Source organism: Mobula birostris, chromosome 5 (genome assembly GCF_030028105.1).
Source record: "Mobula birostris isolate sMobBir1 chromosome 5, sMobBir1.hap1, whole genome shotgun sequence".
NCBI classification, from domain to species: Eukaryota; Metazoa; Chordata; class Chondrichthyes; order Myliobatiformes; family Myliobatidae; genus Mobula; species Mobula birostris.
The window spans coordinates 91392699-91408290 of record NC_092374.1 but is presented as its reverse complement, the minus strand read 5'-3'; the positions used below and the strand labels follow the sequence as shown (position 1 = coordinate 91408290).

General features: G+C 46.2%; 1 protein-coding gene across 1 annotated transcript in view; it reads right to left on the bottom strand.

The window, feature by feature from the left end:
- Window positions 1-9893, bottom strand: part of LOC140197869 (active breakpoint cluster region-related protein-like) — a 74891-nt gene extending 64998 nt beyond the window's left edge. The window contains exons 1-2 of the mRNA XM_072258412.1: window positions 9840-9893; window positions 9030-9088 (exon numbers count right to left, since the gene is read on the bottom strand). Of these exons, the coding sequence (XP_072114513.1) occupies window positions 9030-9081 (52 nt within the window). The 5' untranslated portion in view covers window positions 9082-9088; window positions 9840-9893. The remainder of the gene's footprint in view (window positions 1-9029; window positions 9089-9839) is intronic.
- Window positions 9894-15592: the final 5699 nt, after the last annotated feature.

The following is a 15592-nucleotide window of genomic DNA, read 5'->3' as shown; positions in this document are numbered from 1 at the left end:
TGTGCACAGTGCTCCAAATGTGGTCTAACCCAGGGATATGGAGACTGGAACTGTGCACAGTGCTCCCAGAGTGGTGTAATCCAGGGATATGGAGACCGGGGAAACTGTGTACAGTGCTCCTGGAGTGCTGTAACCCAGGGATAAGGAGACCAGAACTGTGCACGGTGCTCCCAGTGTGGTCTGACCCAGGGATATGGAGACACAACTGTGCACAGAGCTCCCAGAGTGGTCTAACACAAGGATATGGAGACACAACTGTGCTTGGTGCTCCCAATGTGGTCTAATCCAGGGACATTAAAACTGTAACTGTGCACAGTGCTCCCAGAATAGTGTAATCCAGGAATATGGAGACCAGATCTGTGCACGGTGCTCATAGTGTGGTCTAACTCAAGGATATGGAGACTGAAACTGTGCATGGTGCTCTCAGTGTGGTGTAACCCAGGGATATGGAGACACAACTGTGCACAGTGCTCCCAGTGTGGTCTAACCCAGTGAAATGGAGACTGAGGGAACTGTGTACAGTGCTCTCAATGTGGTCTAACCCAGGGATATGGAGACCAGGACTGTGAATTGTGCTCCCAATGTGGTCTAACCCAGGGATATGGAGATTGGAACTGTGAATTGTGCTCCCAATGTGGTCTAACCCAGGGATATAGAGATTGGAACTGTGCACGGTGCTCCCAGAGTGGTGTAATCTAGGGATATGGAGACCAGATCTGTATACATTGCTCCCAATATGGTCTAACTCAAGGATATGGAGACCAGAACTGTGCACAGTGCTCCCAGTGTGATCTAGCAAATGGTTATGATGACCACAGCAATGTTGCACAGTAGTCTATCTCCAGGAAATGGAGACTGGAACTGTGCACCAAGCTCCTAGTTTGGTTTCCCATGGATGAGACTGAACAATGCATGGTCCTCCCTGTATGGTCTGACGCAAGTATGTGAGGACTGAATGTTAAAGTAACACGTGCCAAGAACATTTAACAGCTCAGGCAGCAACTGTGGAGAGAGAGGCAGTGCTTATATCAATAACTTCCTTCAGAACTGACAGAAAAATAAAGCACAATGTGCTATCTTTAACTCCTGGCTCTGCTAGAAGGCCCCTGTGCCTTGCTAACCCTGCTCCTCTCCGTACCGATCTCGAGTGTCAATAGAAGTTTGTATTTATTTCAGTTTTCCAACATCTGCAGCATGTTTGCTTTGTAATATCAGAACTATGTCCAGTACACCTAATGCTCCATCAGGATATCTGTATATCAGGGTGGCATGGTATAGGCAAGGGTAGTAGTGGGGACAAGCTCTCACTACCTATTAAATGCTCCCAATGACGTGTGTCTCAAATAGCCTCTGACATCCAAGTCCAGCTCCTGGCCTTCATGTGTGGCTTAGCTACTGAGCCTGATTGAATCATTTCTACTGACAGGAGAAGGGGCAAAAGTGGATTTCTGGCACTTTAAAACCAGTGGCTTCAGGTAGATGGGGTTCGTCAGCAGCTGGCAGCACATCTAGGAGAAGGAAAACTCTGATCTCAAACCTCCGCTGCCTTGCAGCTATACCCACTCACAGGGAAAGCTTCGGGAGTAAACCCCGAGGGAAAAATCTGGAGCTGGGCTCCCTAAGGCAATCTTACGTTGAGTTCAATGCTGACTGGCAACTCCTGCGATGCACTGGTGCTAAACTGTGTCAGTCTTTGCCATTTCTTTGGATCCATCAGCTGCACGGAGAGGGACAGCCTGCTACAGGGGCAACAGCTTGCTCTTCACATCGAACCCCCCCCCTGGCTTACATATCACGTAGACAGCTGGGATGCAACAACCATGGTTGACCATGACCAATGGAAGGCCTCAGAGCGGTCAGCATAACAGCATTAGCAACCCCGGTTCAATTGCCACCTCTGTCTGTAAGGAGTTTCTACATTCTCCCATGACTGCATAGGTTTCCTCCAGGTGCTCCAGTTTCCTCCTACAATCCAAAGAGGTACTGGTTGGAAGGATAATTGGTCACATGGGTGTCATTGGGCAGCGTGGGCTCAGTGGCCCCAAGGGACTGTTACCACACCTTGTCTCTAAATAGAACATGCAACAGTTTAGCACGGGAAGAGGCCATGCGTCCCACAGTGTTGTACCAAACCAGCTAAAAAGCAAATCAAAAACACCCAAACACTAATCCCTCCTACCTACACCATGTCCATATCCCTCCATCTTCCTTACATCCCCGTGTTTATCCAAACATCTCTTAAAAGCCTCCAATGTATTTGCCTCTATCACCATACGAGGCAGCGCATCCTAGGCATCCACCACTCTCTGAGTAAAAAACTCACATCCCCCTTGAACCTACCCCCCTCACCTTCAATGCATGCCCTCTGGTAATAGAGATCTCAACCCTGGTAAACAAATACCCTCTATACACTCTATCTATGCCTCTCATTATCTTAGACTATCAGATCTTCCCTCAACCTCCAACGCTCCAGAAAAAACAGCCCAAGTTTATCCAGCCTCTCATGATAACACGTGCCCTCTAAACCAGGTAGTATCCTGGTAAACCTCTTCCGCACCTCTCCAAAGCTTCAACATCCTTTCTATAGTGGAGCAGCCAGAACTGTGTACAATACTCCAGATGTGGACTAACCAGAGTTTTATAAAGTTGCAACATAATCTTTTGACTTTTGAACTTAATGCTTTGACTAGTAAAAACAACCATTCCATAAACGTTCTCAACCATCTTATCGACCTGTGCAGCCACTTTCAAGGATCTATAAACTTGAACTCCCAAGAAATCTCTCTGCTCAGCAACACTGCTAAGGATCTTGCCCTTAACGGTGTACTGTCTGCTTGCATTTGCCCTACCAAGGTGCAACACCTCACATTTATTTGGGTTATCTGGGTCCATCTGCCATATCTCCAACTCAACTATATTGCATTGTATTCTTTAGCAGTCTGCTATACAATCTACAACTCCAGCAATCTTGGTATCATCCACAAACTTATTAACCCACCCATCTACATTTTCATCCAGGTCATTTATGTACATCACAAACAGCAGAGGTCCCGGCACAGATCCTTGTGGAATACCACTAATTACAGACCTCCAGCTCAAATAAGTCCCTTCAACTGGAGCGGGACCAATTGGTTAGGGCGTTGGACTAGTGATCTGAAGGTCACAAGTTCGAGCCTCAGCCGAGGCAGCACGTTGTCCTTGAGCAAGGCACTTAACCACACATTGCTCCTGCCGGTGTATAGCCCAGTGGCAGCAGTTGGTGCAGCATGGACAAGACAACACAAAACAAATACACTCCAAAAGTATCTGTGCCCAGCTGATAAAACCCCAGACTAATAACAAGCTAACAATGAACTGTTCTAATAAGAGACAAAGTCCAAGGATATTTAATTGGACACCTGCAAAGTCTTGGAGAAATAATTGGAAATAATCGAGGACAATTGCAACTGAAATGTAAACAAGAGAAGAACCAACAATAACACGTAAAAACCTGAAGAGCAACAATACAGATAATTATAATTAATAAAACACAGCGAATACTAAACAAAACTCAGAACCTTCAAAAATCTCTACCGATGACCTGAGGCCATGACACTCCCTATCATCAAGGACATCTTCAAAAGGCAATGCCTCACAAAGTTAACACCCATCATTAAGGACTCTTGTCATCTGTATAAAATCTTCCATAAAAGCACCTGTTGGCCTTCCCTCTTCTCATTACTACCATCAGGGAGGAGGTACAGGACCCACACTCATATTTTAGAACCAGCTTCTTTCTCTGTACCATCAATTTTCTGAATGGTCCTTCAACCCATGAACACAACCTCAGCATTGCTCTTTTGCTCTATCTATATATTGACAGTAACTTATAGTAATTTTATAGCTTGCACTGTATTGCTCTCACAAAAAAAAACAACAAATTTCACTACACAAGTTGGTGATAATAAATCTCAGTGCCAGAGTGGAGATACGTCTCTACCAAAGGAGGTGTAAGGCACTCCCTCCCTCTACTATCCTTCAGATCACCCTTGGGCAAAGTGTAGCACCTCCCCAACCCCCTGATCAGGGTCACGTGAAGCCATGGGAGCAAATGGTGGATGGTTGTATGAGCAGCCACTGCATATCACAAGTCCTGGTTATGTGACCACTGACGCCAGGCAGACAATCTCTGAAGAGTATTGATAATGGCTGGGGTCACCCGTAAAGGCACTGCCCAGAAGAAGGCAATGGCAAACCACTTGTGTGGAAAAATTTGCCAAGGACAATCATGGTCGCCCACACCATACGGCGCGGCTCATAATGATGATAATGAATAAACCTGTTTTTGATTTCGATCAATGACTTCCATAATTTTATAAACTTCTATCATGTCTCTCCTCAGCCTCTGGCACTCCAGAGAAAATAACTCAAGTTTGTGCACCCTCTCCAAAGCCTCCACATCCTTCCTGTAATGGGGCAACCAGAACTGCCTACTGTTATGCATGAAAAATATCACAGAGGGATGGAGAGAAATGGATCAATACATTGGGAGACAGATGAGAGACATTGAAGGGGGGGAGGAGAGAGATGAGAGAGAGGGAGAAAGAGAAGGAGAGAGAGAGGGAGAAAGAGAAGGAGAGAGAGAGGGAGAAAGAGAAGGAGAGAGAGAGGGAGAAAGGGAAGGAGAGAGAGGGAGAAAGAGGAGATAGAGAGGGAGAAAGAGAAGGAGATAGAGAGGGAGAAAGAGAAGGAGAGAGAGAGGGAGAAAGAGAAGGAGAGAGAGGGAGAAAGAGAAGGAGAGAGAGGGAGAAAGGAGAGAGAGAGAGGGAGAAAGAGAAGGGGAGAGAGGGAGAAAGAGAAGGGGAGAGAAGGAGAAAGAGAAGGGGAGAGAGAGAGAGACAGAGAGACAGAGAGAGAAAAAAAGAGAAAGAAACACATGTCCCCAGAGACCCTCACCAACTTTTGATAGATGCACCACAGGAACTATCCAGTTGCATCGTGGCTTGGTACGGCAACAGCTCTGCACATGACTGCAAGAATTTGGAGAGTTGTGGGCACAGCCCAGTCTATCATACATACTGGCTTGCCCTCCATGGTCTCTCAGGAAAGCAGCCAACATATGTAAGGACCCCTCCTACCCTAGACTGTCTTCATTCCCTCTCCTCCCATTGAGCAGAGGATTCAAAAGCTGAAAAGGCAGCTTCTTTCATATTACTCTCAGACTCGCACAGTAAACGTTGAACTCCTGTTCTTCTTTGCGGCCATTGCATTTCGGTTCTCTACCTGCCCTGCTCTTTCTCTGTAGCCGTAACACATTTCCTGCAAAATGCTGGAGGAACTCAGCAGGTCAGGCAGCCCGAAACATAGACTGTTCATTCTGCATTATATCCTTCATTCTGCTGTCTCTTGATTACCAATGCATGAAATGTTAGCATTCATTCAAGAGACAAGAATGTAAAAGCAAAGGTATAATGCGAAGGCTTACTAAGACACTGGTGAGGCCTCACTTGGAGTATTGCGAGTAGTTTTGGGCCCCTTATCTAAGAAAGGACATGCTGACATTGGAGAGAGTTCAAAGGAGATTCACAAAAATGATTCCGGGATTGAAAGGCTTATCATATCAGGAGCATTTGAAGGCTCTGGGCCTGTACTCACTGAATAGGGGGATCTCATTGAAACTTAGCAAATGTTGAAAGGCCCCGATAGAGTGGATGTGGAGAGGATGTTTCTTATAGTGGGGAAGTCTAAGACCGGACACAACCTCAGAATAGAGGGACGTCCATTTAGAATGGAGATGAGGAGGAATTTCTTTTGCCAGAGAGTGCTTACTCTGTGGAATTCATTGCAACAGGCATCTGCGAAGGCCAAGTCATTGGTTATATTTAAGGCAGAGGTTGACAGATCCTTAATTGGTCAGGGCATGAAAGGATACAAGGGGAAGGCAGGAGATTAGGGCCGAGAGGGAAACACATCAGCCTTGATGAACTGACAGAGCAGACTCGATGGCCAAATGGCCTAATTCTACTCTACATCTTATGGTCTAAGTTGCAGTAAAGCAAGGGTTAACATAATATCCAGTCAAGGATAGATTACAGAGTGCAGGCAAGAAAAGTCTCTTTGGGTCCAGAGCCATTCCATTTAGAGACAGGATAAGTGATTCAAGGCACACACCAACTAAGTGGAAAGTAATAATTTGTTTTCCTCCTTCTTTGTCTGTCCTGAAGAAGGGTTTTGGTCCTAAATCAACTGTTTATTCATTTCCATAGATGCCTCCTGACCAGCTGAGTTCCTCCAGCATTTTGTGTTTGTTGCTCCAGATTTCCAGCATCTGCAGCCTTCCTTGTGTTTATGATTTGCTGTTCCACTGTGAAGTCTCTTCAAGGGAGTTTAAGTGTCACCTTCCACAGGAGATCAGCGAGATCTTCTCTCACTGCTCCCCCTCTGTGAGCTCTGACGCCCTCCAACTCTTCGACCGTGTACTCATCTGGACTCACTTCACCTACCAGCTTCCAGCAATCCCCCTTCTCCTCCTCCCACCTCTGTATTTTGGCATTTCCTGCCTTTCTTTCCAGTTCTGAAAAAATGTGACTGTTTATTCATTTCCATTGATGTTACCTGACTTACTGAGTTACCTCAGCATTTTGTGCGTCGCTGTGGATTTCCAGTGTCTGCAGACTTTCTTGTGTTTATCATCAGTTGATTGCTTATAGTTTCTATTGACACTCAGCAGCTGTGTTGGAAATGGTGACTGCTCTTGCACGTAAAGAATACAAACATACACCATTTACCTAATGGTCAATATCCACAATTCTGTATAAAATTGGCATTGCTCTGTCCAGTCTTCAGGATAGTGTGGTGACAGGGGACACGCTGTCCTCCTCGTGCACGAATAAAATGAAGTGTGGTTGAGGAATGAGTGCATGCTTTCAGAGTCCAGATAATTGGTGGTGAGGTATGGAATGATAGAGCTTAGAGCATAGAGGAGTGTAGCACAGGAACAGGCCCACAGCAGAAAAGTAAATCAAAAACTAACCCTCTCAGCTTACACAATGTCCATATCCTCCCATCTTCCTTACATTCATGTGCCTATGCAAACGTCTCCTAAAAACCTCTAACGTATTTGTCTCTACCGCCATACCGGGCAGCACATTCCAGGCATCCACCACTCTGAGTAAAAAAACTCACCCCTCCCATCCCCTTTGAATCTACCCTCTTTCACCCTCTGGTATTAAACATTTCAACCCTGGGAAATTGATACTCCCTATCTACTCTATCTAGGCCTCTCATAATCTTATAAACCTCTATCAGATCTTGCCTCAGCCTCCAGCGCTGCAGAGAAAACAGCCCAAGTTTGTCCGGCCTCTCACGATAGCACAAACCAGGCAGCACCATCATGAACCTCTTCTGCACCCTCTCCAAAGCCTCAACATCCTTCCTGGTGTTGGGGGGGGGGGGGGGTTGGGGGAGAGACCAGAACTGTATACAATGCTCCAGATGTGGCCCAATCAGAGTTTTATAAAGTTGCAACATGAACTCTTGACTTTTGAACTCGATGCCTTAACTAATAAAAGCAAGCATTCAATAAGCCTCCTTAACCACCCTGTCGACCTGTGTAGCCACTTTCAAGGAGCTGTGAGCTTGGACCCCAAGATCCCTCTGCTCTGAAGCACTGTTAAGGTCTTGTCTTAACTGCGTACTGCCTCCTTGCATTTGCATTACTGACGTGCAAAACCTCACATTTATCTAGGTTAAATGCCATCTGTCATTTCTCAGCCCATATCTGCAACTGATCGATATTGTGTGGTACTCTTTGCCATTCTTCTACACTATCCACAACTTGGCATCATCCCCAAACTTACAAACCCACACACAGCAGAGGTCCCGGCACAGATTTCTGCAGAACACCGCTAATGACAGACCTCCAGCTCAAATAAGTCCTTTCAACCACTACCCTTTGTCTTCGATGTGCTAGCCAGTCCAGAATCCAAGCGGCCAATTCACTGCGGGTCTGTTTGGATGGCATGCAAATCTAAAGCTTTTCACTACCTCTTGATAAATCTGACAATAATAAATTGATTATCAATACTAATATTAATATCAAAGTAAAGAGACAGAGAGAAAATGGATTTAGAGAGATAGAGCAATGGGGAGGCTGAGATGGGTAAGGAGGGGGAGATGAAGAGAGCATGGGAGGTGAGATGGAAGAGGGGGAGATAATGGGAATGAAGACAGGATGAAGAAATGAGAGAGTAAAGTGGGAGAGAGAAAGGAGGTACTGGCACAGGAGGGGAAATAAAGAATGAATCAGAATCATGTTTATTATCATTGACATAAATCATGTTGTTTCGCAGCAGAAATATAAACTCAGTGACCATTTTAAGTACACCTGTTCACCTGCTCAGTAATGCAAAATATCTAATCAGCCAATCATGTGGCAGCAACTCAGTGTGTAAAAGCACGCAGACATGGTCAAGAGGTTCAGTTGTTGTTCAGACCAAACATCACAAATGGGAATGTATATGATCTGTGACTCCGGCTGGGGAATAAATGTTGGTGCCAGATGGGGTGTTTTGAGTACCTCAAAACTGCTGATCTTGTGGGATTTTCACGTGCAACAGTGAGAAACAAATATCATCCAGTGAGTGGCAGTTTGAGAGTTGGAGGTCGAGATACAAGGAGATGGAGGGAGCAGATGAAGACATAAGGTAAGAGGAAGGGATGGGGGGATGGAGGTGGAATACAGAGGAAGAGATAGAGGGATGGTGGAGATACAGAGGAGGAGATGAAGGGATAGTGGATTTACAGCGAAGAGATGGAGGGATGGATGTGGAGATACAAACTGGGAGGTAGAGATGGATGGATTGGGGTGGAATTACAAAGTAAGAGGAAAGGAGGGGAAGATGAAACTAACTATTGTATTTAATGCAAAGCTATTAACGAGTTGGCACCCCACCCTCTGTCGCTGACTCTGATGCCGTCTAACCCTCTGTCTAAACCATAATCCTCACCCAAAGGCAACTCAAAAAGAAACAGGAAGGACTGAGGCTTACCGGGGATGCCTTCAGACTCCAGATAACCACAGGCCTGAAGATAGATGTCCATGTCAGAGCTGGTTCAAAGTGGATAGAGGGGAGTTGGATGAGAACTCTTGAAGCATGAAATGAGGGAGAGAGTAGGTGTGGGTGAGGGAGAGGGGAGAGAGTGAGACAGAGATAAGGGAAGATTGTTTGGGAGAGAGGGTAGGAGGGGAGGAAAGAGACTGTGAATGATGGAGAACAGGAGAAGGGGAGGGAGAGAGACATATAGTTAGAAAGAGAAAGGGATTGTGTTTGAGAGAGGAACAAGAGCAAAGTAGAGAGAGGAGAGGGAGAGAGTGGGGAGAGGGTTAGAGGGAGAGGGAGAGACTGATCAAGAAAGTGAGAGAAGGGGAGCGGGAGAATGAGGTTGTTACAGGGAGAGAGTTAAAAAGTGGGGGAGAGGGATCAAGAGTGAGAGAGTGATGAAGAAAGAGACAGAAGGGGAGAAGGAGAGTGAGGCTGTTAGAAAAAGAGTGAGAGAGCGGGGGTAGGGTCAAGGAAAGAGTGAGAGACTGAGCAAGAGAGAAAAGGGGAGAGGGCAAGTGAGGTTGTTAGAGAGAGAGAGAGAGCAAGAAACAGAAGAGGGGAGAGAGAGAGAGAGAGAGAGAGAGAGAGAGAGAGAGAGGGAGGGAGGGAGGTTGGTTGGTTGGTTGCAGACCGCTCGTCTACAGACCGTTCTTCCCAGCCGCACTAATCTAAGATGAATACAGGGCAGAGGAGAGGGAAGGGGTGTGGGAGGTGGGTGGTAAGGCAGGGAGTAGGGTAGAGCGACTGAGGTTAGACCTGCTGAGTAAGATGGTGCAGTCAGTAGTCTCCCAGGCAACTGGCGCTCTGGAACCCAGTGACCTGACAGCAAAACGAATCAACGCAACTTCCCTACACTAACCACAAATTGCAACGACAACCCCACTCACGTGACACGCAGACGCAGATACCTGATTGGTTGCGGCTGTCAACTGTTTCCTCCCCAGCAACCCCCACCCATCCATTTTCGCTCCACTGAGGTTCATCTTTGTACCAAATCACTTGATGTCAAGCTAAGATGTGTGCAGGAGGGGTGGGTTTGCTCAAGAACCTTTAAACAATCTCCAAGAATTCAGAGATATTTAAAGGCCAGTGAAAATATTTCTTAGACCTGTAACTAACAGGAGCTATTTGGCCTGCAAAATATTCCCACTTGAAGGAGTGTTCCAGTGACTGGGTGGGTGTTTTTCTTTGAAGAGAAGAATTTCTTCTTCTTTCCAGTTTTCAATGAAGATAGTTCCTCATCATTCACTGAAGGAGATGGGATCTTTTAAAATCTTATTTTACTACAGATAGAATGAGGAACGGGCCCCTCTGGCCCAACAAGCCATGCTGCCCAGCAACCCACCTACTTAACAGAGCAATTTGACAATGACCAATTAACCCACTAACTGGTACATCTTTGGACTGTGGGAGGAAACAGGAGCACCCTGAGGCAACCCACACGCACACGGGGAGAACATACAAACTTCTTCCAGACAGCGACAGGAATTGAACCCCAGTGCTGATGCTCCAAGCTGTAATACCTTTGCGCTATCGTGCTGCCCTTAAGTCAATATAGTTGACAGAACTTACGCACAACACTTCCCGCAGTGCTCGCTTCTCTCCGACCGTCTCAAAATGAAGTGCTCCCCTCTCACCTCTCCTCCAGCAGTGTTCCCCTCCTTCGAAATGGCACTCCTTCCTCAGTGCCTCCCCACACTTCGCAGCTCCCTCCTCATTGTTCCTCCCTCCGTGTGAAGCTCCCTCCAATTGCTCCCCTGGAAATGGGACCCTTCTGGCGGCCATTGGATCGGGACTTTCTCTTTCCTTATTGGTGGAGTTAAAATATCACATGACTAACAAAAAGTATGAAATGGTTAAGACCATAAGACGTAGGAGCAGAATTAGGCTATTCAGCCCATCGGGTCTGCTCTGACATTCTATCATGGCTAATTTATTATCCCTAATCTCCTTCTTTTTCCCCAGAACCTTTGTTGCCCTGACTAATCAAGAACCTATCAACCTCTGTTTTAAACATACTTTAAATATGACTTGGCTTCCACAGTTCTCTGTGGCAATGAATTCCACAGATTCACCACCCTCTGGCTAAAGAAATTCCTCCTCATCTCTGTTCTAAAGAGATGTCCTTCTATTCTGAGGCTGTGCCCTCTGGTCCTAGACAACAGCAAACATCCTCTCCACATTCACTCTGTCGAGGCCTTTCAATATTCAATAGGTTTCAATGAGATGGAGGTAGGCACTATGGAAATGCAGCTTCATTGCCTAGTACCATAGCTCAGCTGCCCTGGAAAGAGGAAGCCCCCCCCCCCCCCCACCGCCACCATGGCTGATCTAGCAGAATGCAAAGATGATTCTGTCCCACCCAGCAGACAATGGGAAAGTAGCTTGTTGCTTGCAGAAACTGATTCACATCCCAGCAGGCCGACCAACCTAAGGCAGCCGTGCAGGGAGAAGGAAACGAGCTCCCCACGAGACTGTACGTTTAGCGGAAGTCCCCAGCAGAACTTAGCAGAAACACACAGTGATTCTCAGCCCCGGTGGGGGGCGGGGGGGGGGGAACAACGTGTCAGAGGGGGAATGGACAGTGTGTCTGACACCCAGACCCGGAGTGAGAGAGAAAGGTGTGTCTGATGCCTGCTCATGGGTGATATTTTTTTCATTCCCATTCTCTGCCTTCTCCCTGTAAAATTTAACTCCCTTACTAATCAAGAATCTGCCAACTTCCGCTTTAAGTATATCCAATTGTTTGGCCTCCACAGCTGTCTGTGGCTATGAATTCCACAGATTCGCCACCCTCTGGCTAAAAATTCATCGCCACAAATGGTTATGCAGGCCAAGTCAAGGGTGCATTCAAGGCAGGAGGTTGACAGTTTCTTGATTAAGTGGGGTTTAAGGGGTACTGGAAGGAAATCACACATGACTGGATAGCAGAGCAGATTTGATGGGCCAAATGGCCTAAGTCCTATGCCCTGACTATAAAATTACTCAGCATTTTCCATCTTGGTGACAGTGTGTGGTGTGCAGGAACGCCCTTTTTAAATTAACACCTCCCAATCTGGCACCATTTAATTGAAATGTTTATTTATATATAGAGATGCAGCATGGAATAAGCTCTTTCTTCGAGCCATGCCACCCAGCAATCCCCCAATTTAATCCCAGGACAATCACGGGACAATTTACAATGACCAATTAACCTACTAACCAGTACATCCTTGGACTGTGGGAGGATCCGGAGGAAACCCACGCGATCACAGGGAGAACGTACAAACTCCTTACAGGCGTGGCAGGAAATGAACCCGGGTCGCCGCTACTGCAAAGCATTGAGCTGACCGCTGCGCTGCCATACCACCCTGGTACATACATGTCAGCACATACAGCCCTGAGTTTCATTGTCTTGTGGGCATACTCAGTAAACCCAAGAATCGCCCCCAACAGGGCAGACAAACACCCAATATGCAAAAGACAACCCACCACTTTACAGTACACCCAATGGACTTCAGAGCTTTACATTAAGCCATGCTAAGTAGCAACCTGTCGCTGTGCCCACTCCACCAATAATACAGAATCTTTGTACCCGCCCCACACTGTTAACCTCGCCCACTTTACCGATCTACCGAACAGCCAGCACCAGGCCTCTGCAGACCATGTGCCAAAAATGATTTCAAATTCAATTAAATTCCTTCTGCCTGCACATGATCCATACCCCCAAGTCCCTGCATATACACGCGTCTCTCTTATATACCTCTATCATACCTGGTTCCACCACCACCTTTAGCAGCACCTTCCAGTCACCTGTCACCCTCTGTGTAAAGAAACCTTGACCCGCACAAACTCTTTAAACTTTTCCCCTTTCACCTTCAAGGCACGCCCTCTAGTGTTCAATATTTCTACCCTGAGAAAAAGGCCACAGGCCCATAAGATATAGGAGCAGAATTAGGCCATTTGGCCCATTGAATCTGTTCTGCCATTCCATCATGGCTGATCCATTTCTCTCCCAGCCCCGATCTCTTGCCTTCTCCCCGTAACCTTCATGTCCTGACTAATTAAGGATCTATCAACCTTTGCCTTATATATACCCAATGACCTGGCCTCCACAGACACCTGTAGCAATGAATTTCACAGATTCACCACTCTCTGGCTAAAGAAATTCCTCATTTCCATCCTAAAAGGTCGCCCCTCTATTCTGAGGCTGTGTCCTCTCTTCCTAGACTCCCCACCATTGGAGACATCCTCTCCACATCCATGAAAAAAGTTCTGTGTCTTCCCTATCTAGGCCTTTAATAATTTTATAAACATCTATCAGATTTCCCCTCAGTCTCTGATGCTCCACAGAAAACAATTCAAGTTTGTCCAACCTCTTCTTGTAGTTCATACTCTCTAACAGGGTGGTGGAGTGCAGATATATCTCTAGCAAAGGTGATGTGAGGCACTCCTCTCCGCTAGCCTGCAGGTCACCCCCCTGTGTAAGGTGTAGCACCTACTTAGCCCTGCACACACCCCCCCCCCGCCCACCCCGCCCCTGCGATCAGGGTATCAGGGTCATGTGAGGCCATGGGAGCAGGTGGTGGATGGTGGTATGAGCAGCCGCTGCAGATCACAAGTCCTGGTTATGCAACCATTGACATCAGGCAGACAATCCCTGAAGAGTATTGATAGTGGCTGGTGGTCACCTGTCTTGTAAAGACAGTGCCCAGAAGAAGGCAATGGCAAATCAAAACACTTCTGTAGAAAAATTTGCCCAGAACAATCATGGCCATGGAAAGACCATGGTCGCGCACATCATACAACATGGCACATAACAAACGATGAACCTCGATCCAGGCAGCATCCTGCTGAAACTCCTCTGCACCCTCTCCAAAGTGTCCATGTCCTTCCTGTATGTGGTAACCGGAACTGCAGGAAATACTCTGAAGTTTTATACAATAGCATCGTGACTTTCTGACTCTAACACACCATGCCCCAAACAAAGAATAAAGGAGAATGGTGCCAGAGCCCCGGGACTCGGGCAAGGTTTAATCAAAACACTCTGTGGTTTGCCCTCTGCAGTTCATGTTATGATGTGTTTCTGGTTTCAGGTCTCTCCTTTTGGGTGATTTTGACTGGGGCGGCCAGATAATGGACAACACAGCACAAGCTGAGCTGAACTGAATATGCCTGGAACCTTCCGATTTTGTACTTTATTTTCTGTATTTTTCACTCTATTTTTGGCCATTTGTGCAATTTGATTTTTTTTGAGCAGAGGGGAGAGAGGTTGATAGATTTTCTTTAAATGAGTTCCATGGTTTTCTTTATTTCATGGCTGTCTGTGGGAAGATTAAAGCCCCAGTAATAAGAACGTAAGAAATAGGAGCAGCAGTAGGCCATCTGGCCCCTCGAGCCTGCCCTGCCATTTAATAGGATCATAGCTGGTCTCTCCGTAAACCCACCTCCATCTACCTGCCTTAACCTTAATTCTCCTATGTAAAAATTTATCTAACTGCATCTTAAATATATTTAGTGAAGAATCCCAACTGCTTCCCTGGGCAGAGAACTCCACAGATTCACCACTCTCTGGGAAAAACAGTTTCTTCTCATCTCCATCCTAAATCTTCTCCCCTGAATCTTGAGGCAATGTCCCCTAGTTCTGGTCTCACCTACCAGTAGAAACAACTTTCCTACTTCTATCTTATCTATGCCTTTCAAAATTTTGTATATTTCTATAAGATCCCCTCTCATTCTTCTGAATTCCAGAGAGTATAATCCCGGGTGACTCAATCTCTCCTTATAGGTTAACCCCTTCATCCCTGGAATCAACCTGGTGAATCTCCTCTGCACTGCGTCCAAAGCCAGGATATCCTACCTCAAGTAAGGAGACCAGAACTGCACACAGTACTCCAGGTGTAGTCTCACTAGTACCCTGTACAGTTGCAGCATAACCTCCCTACTCTTAAATTCAATCCCTCTAGTAATGAAGGCCAACATTCAGTATGCCTTCTTAAAAAACTGTTGCACCTGCAAGCAAACAAATATAACAATGAAGACTGAGATAATAAATGTACTCTGTAAATTTGAATCTTAGAATATCATTCTTTACCATTCTCCATAACTGTAATTAGTAAGTTGTGGACTTGTACAACAGGATCTCTTGATGGAAGTAAAATTCAAAATCTGCTATTTGAACTTTCTCCTAACTCGGAAAAATGACATTTGACACATCCTCACAGAAACACCATAAGCATCACCATTCTCTCTCTCAATCATCACACTCCACCATTCTCTCTATCACACTGCCCCATTCTATTATCACACTCCCCCATTCTCTCCATCATCACACTCCCCCATTCTCTCTGTCATCACACTCCCCCATTCTGTCTATAATCACACTCCCTCATTCTCTTCATCATCACACTCACCCATTCTCTCTCTCTATCATCACACACCTCCATTCTGTCGATCATCACACTCCCCCATTCTCTCCATCATCACACTCCCCCATTCTCTCTATCATCACACTCTGCCATTCTCTCTAT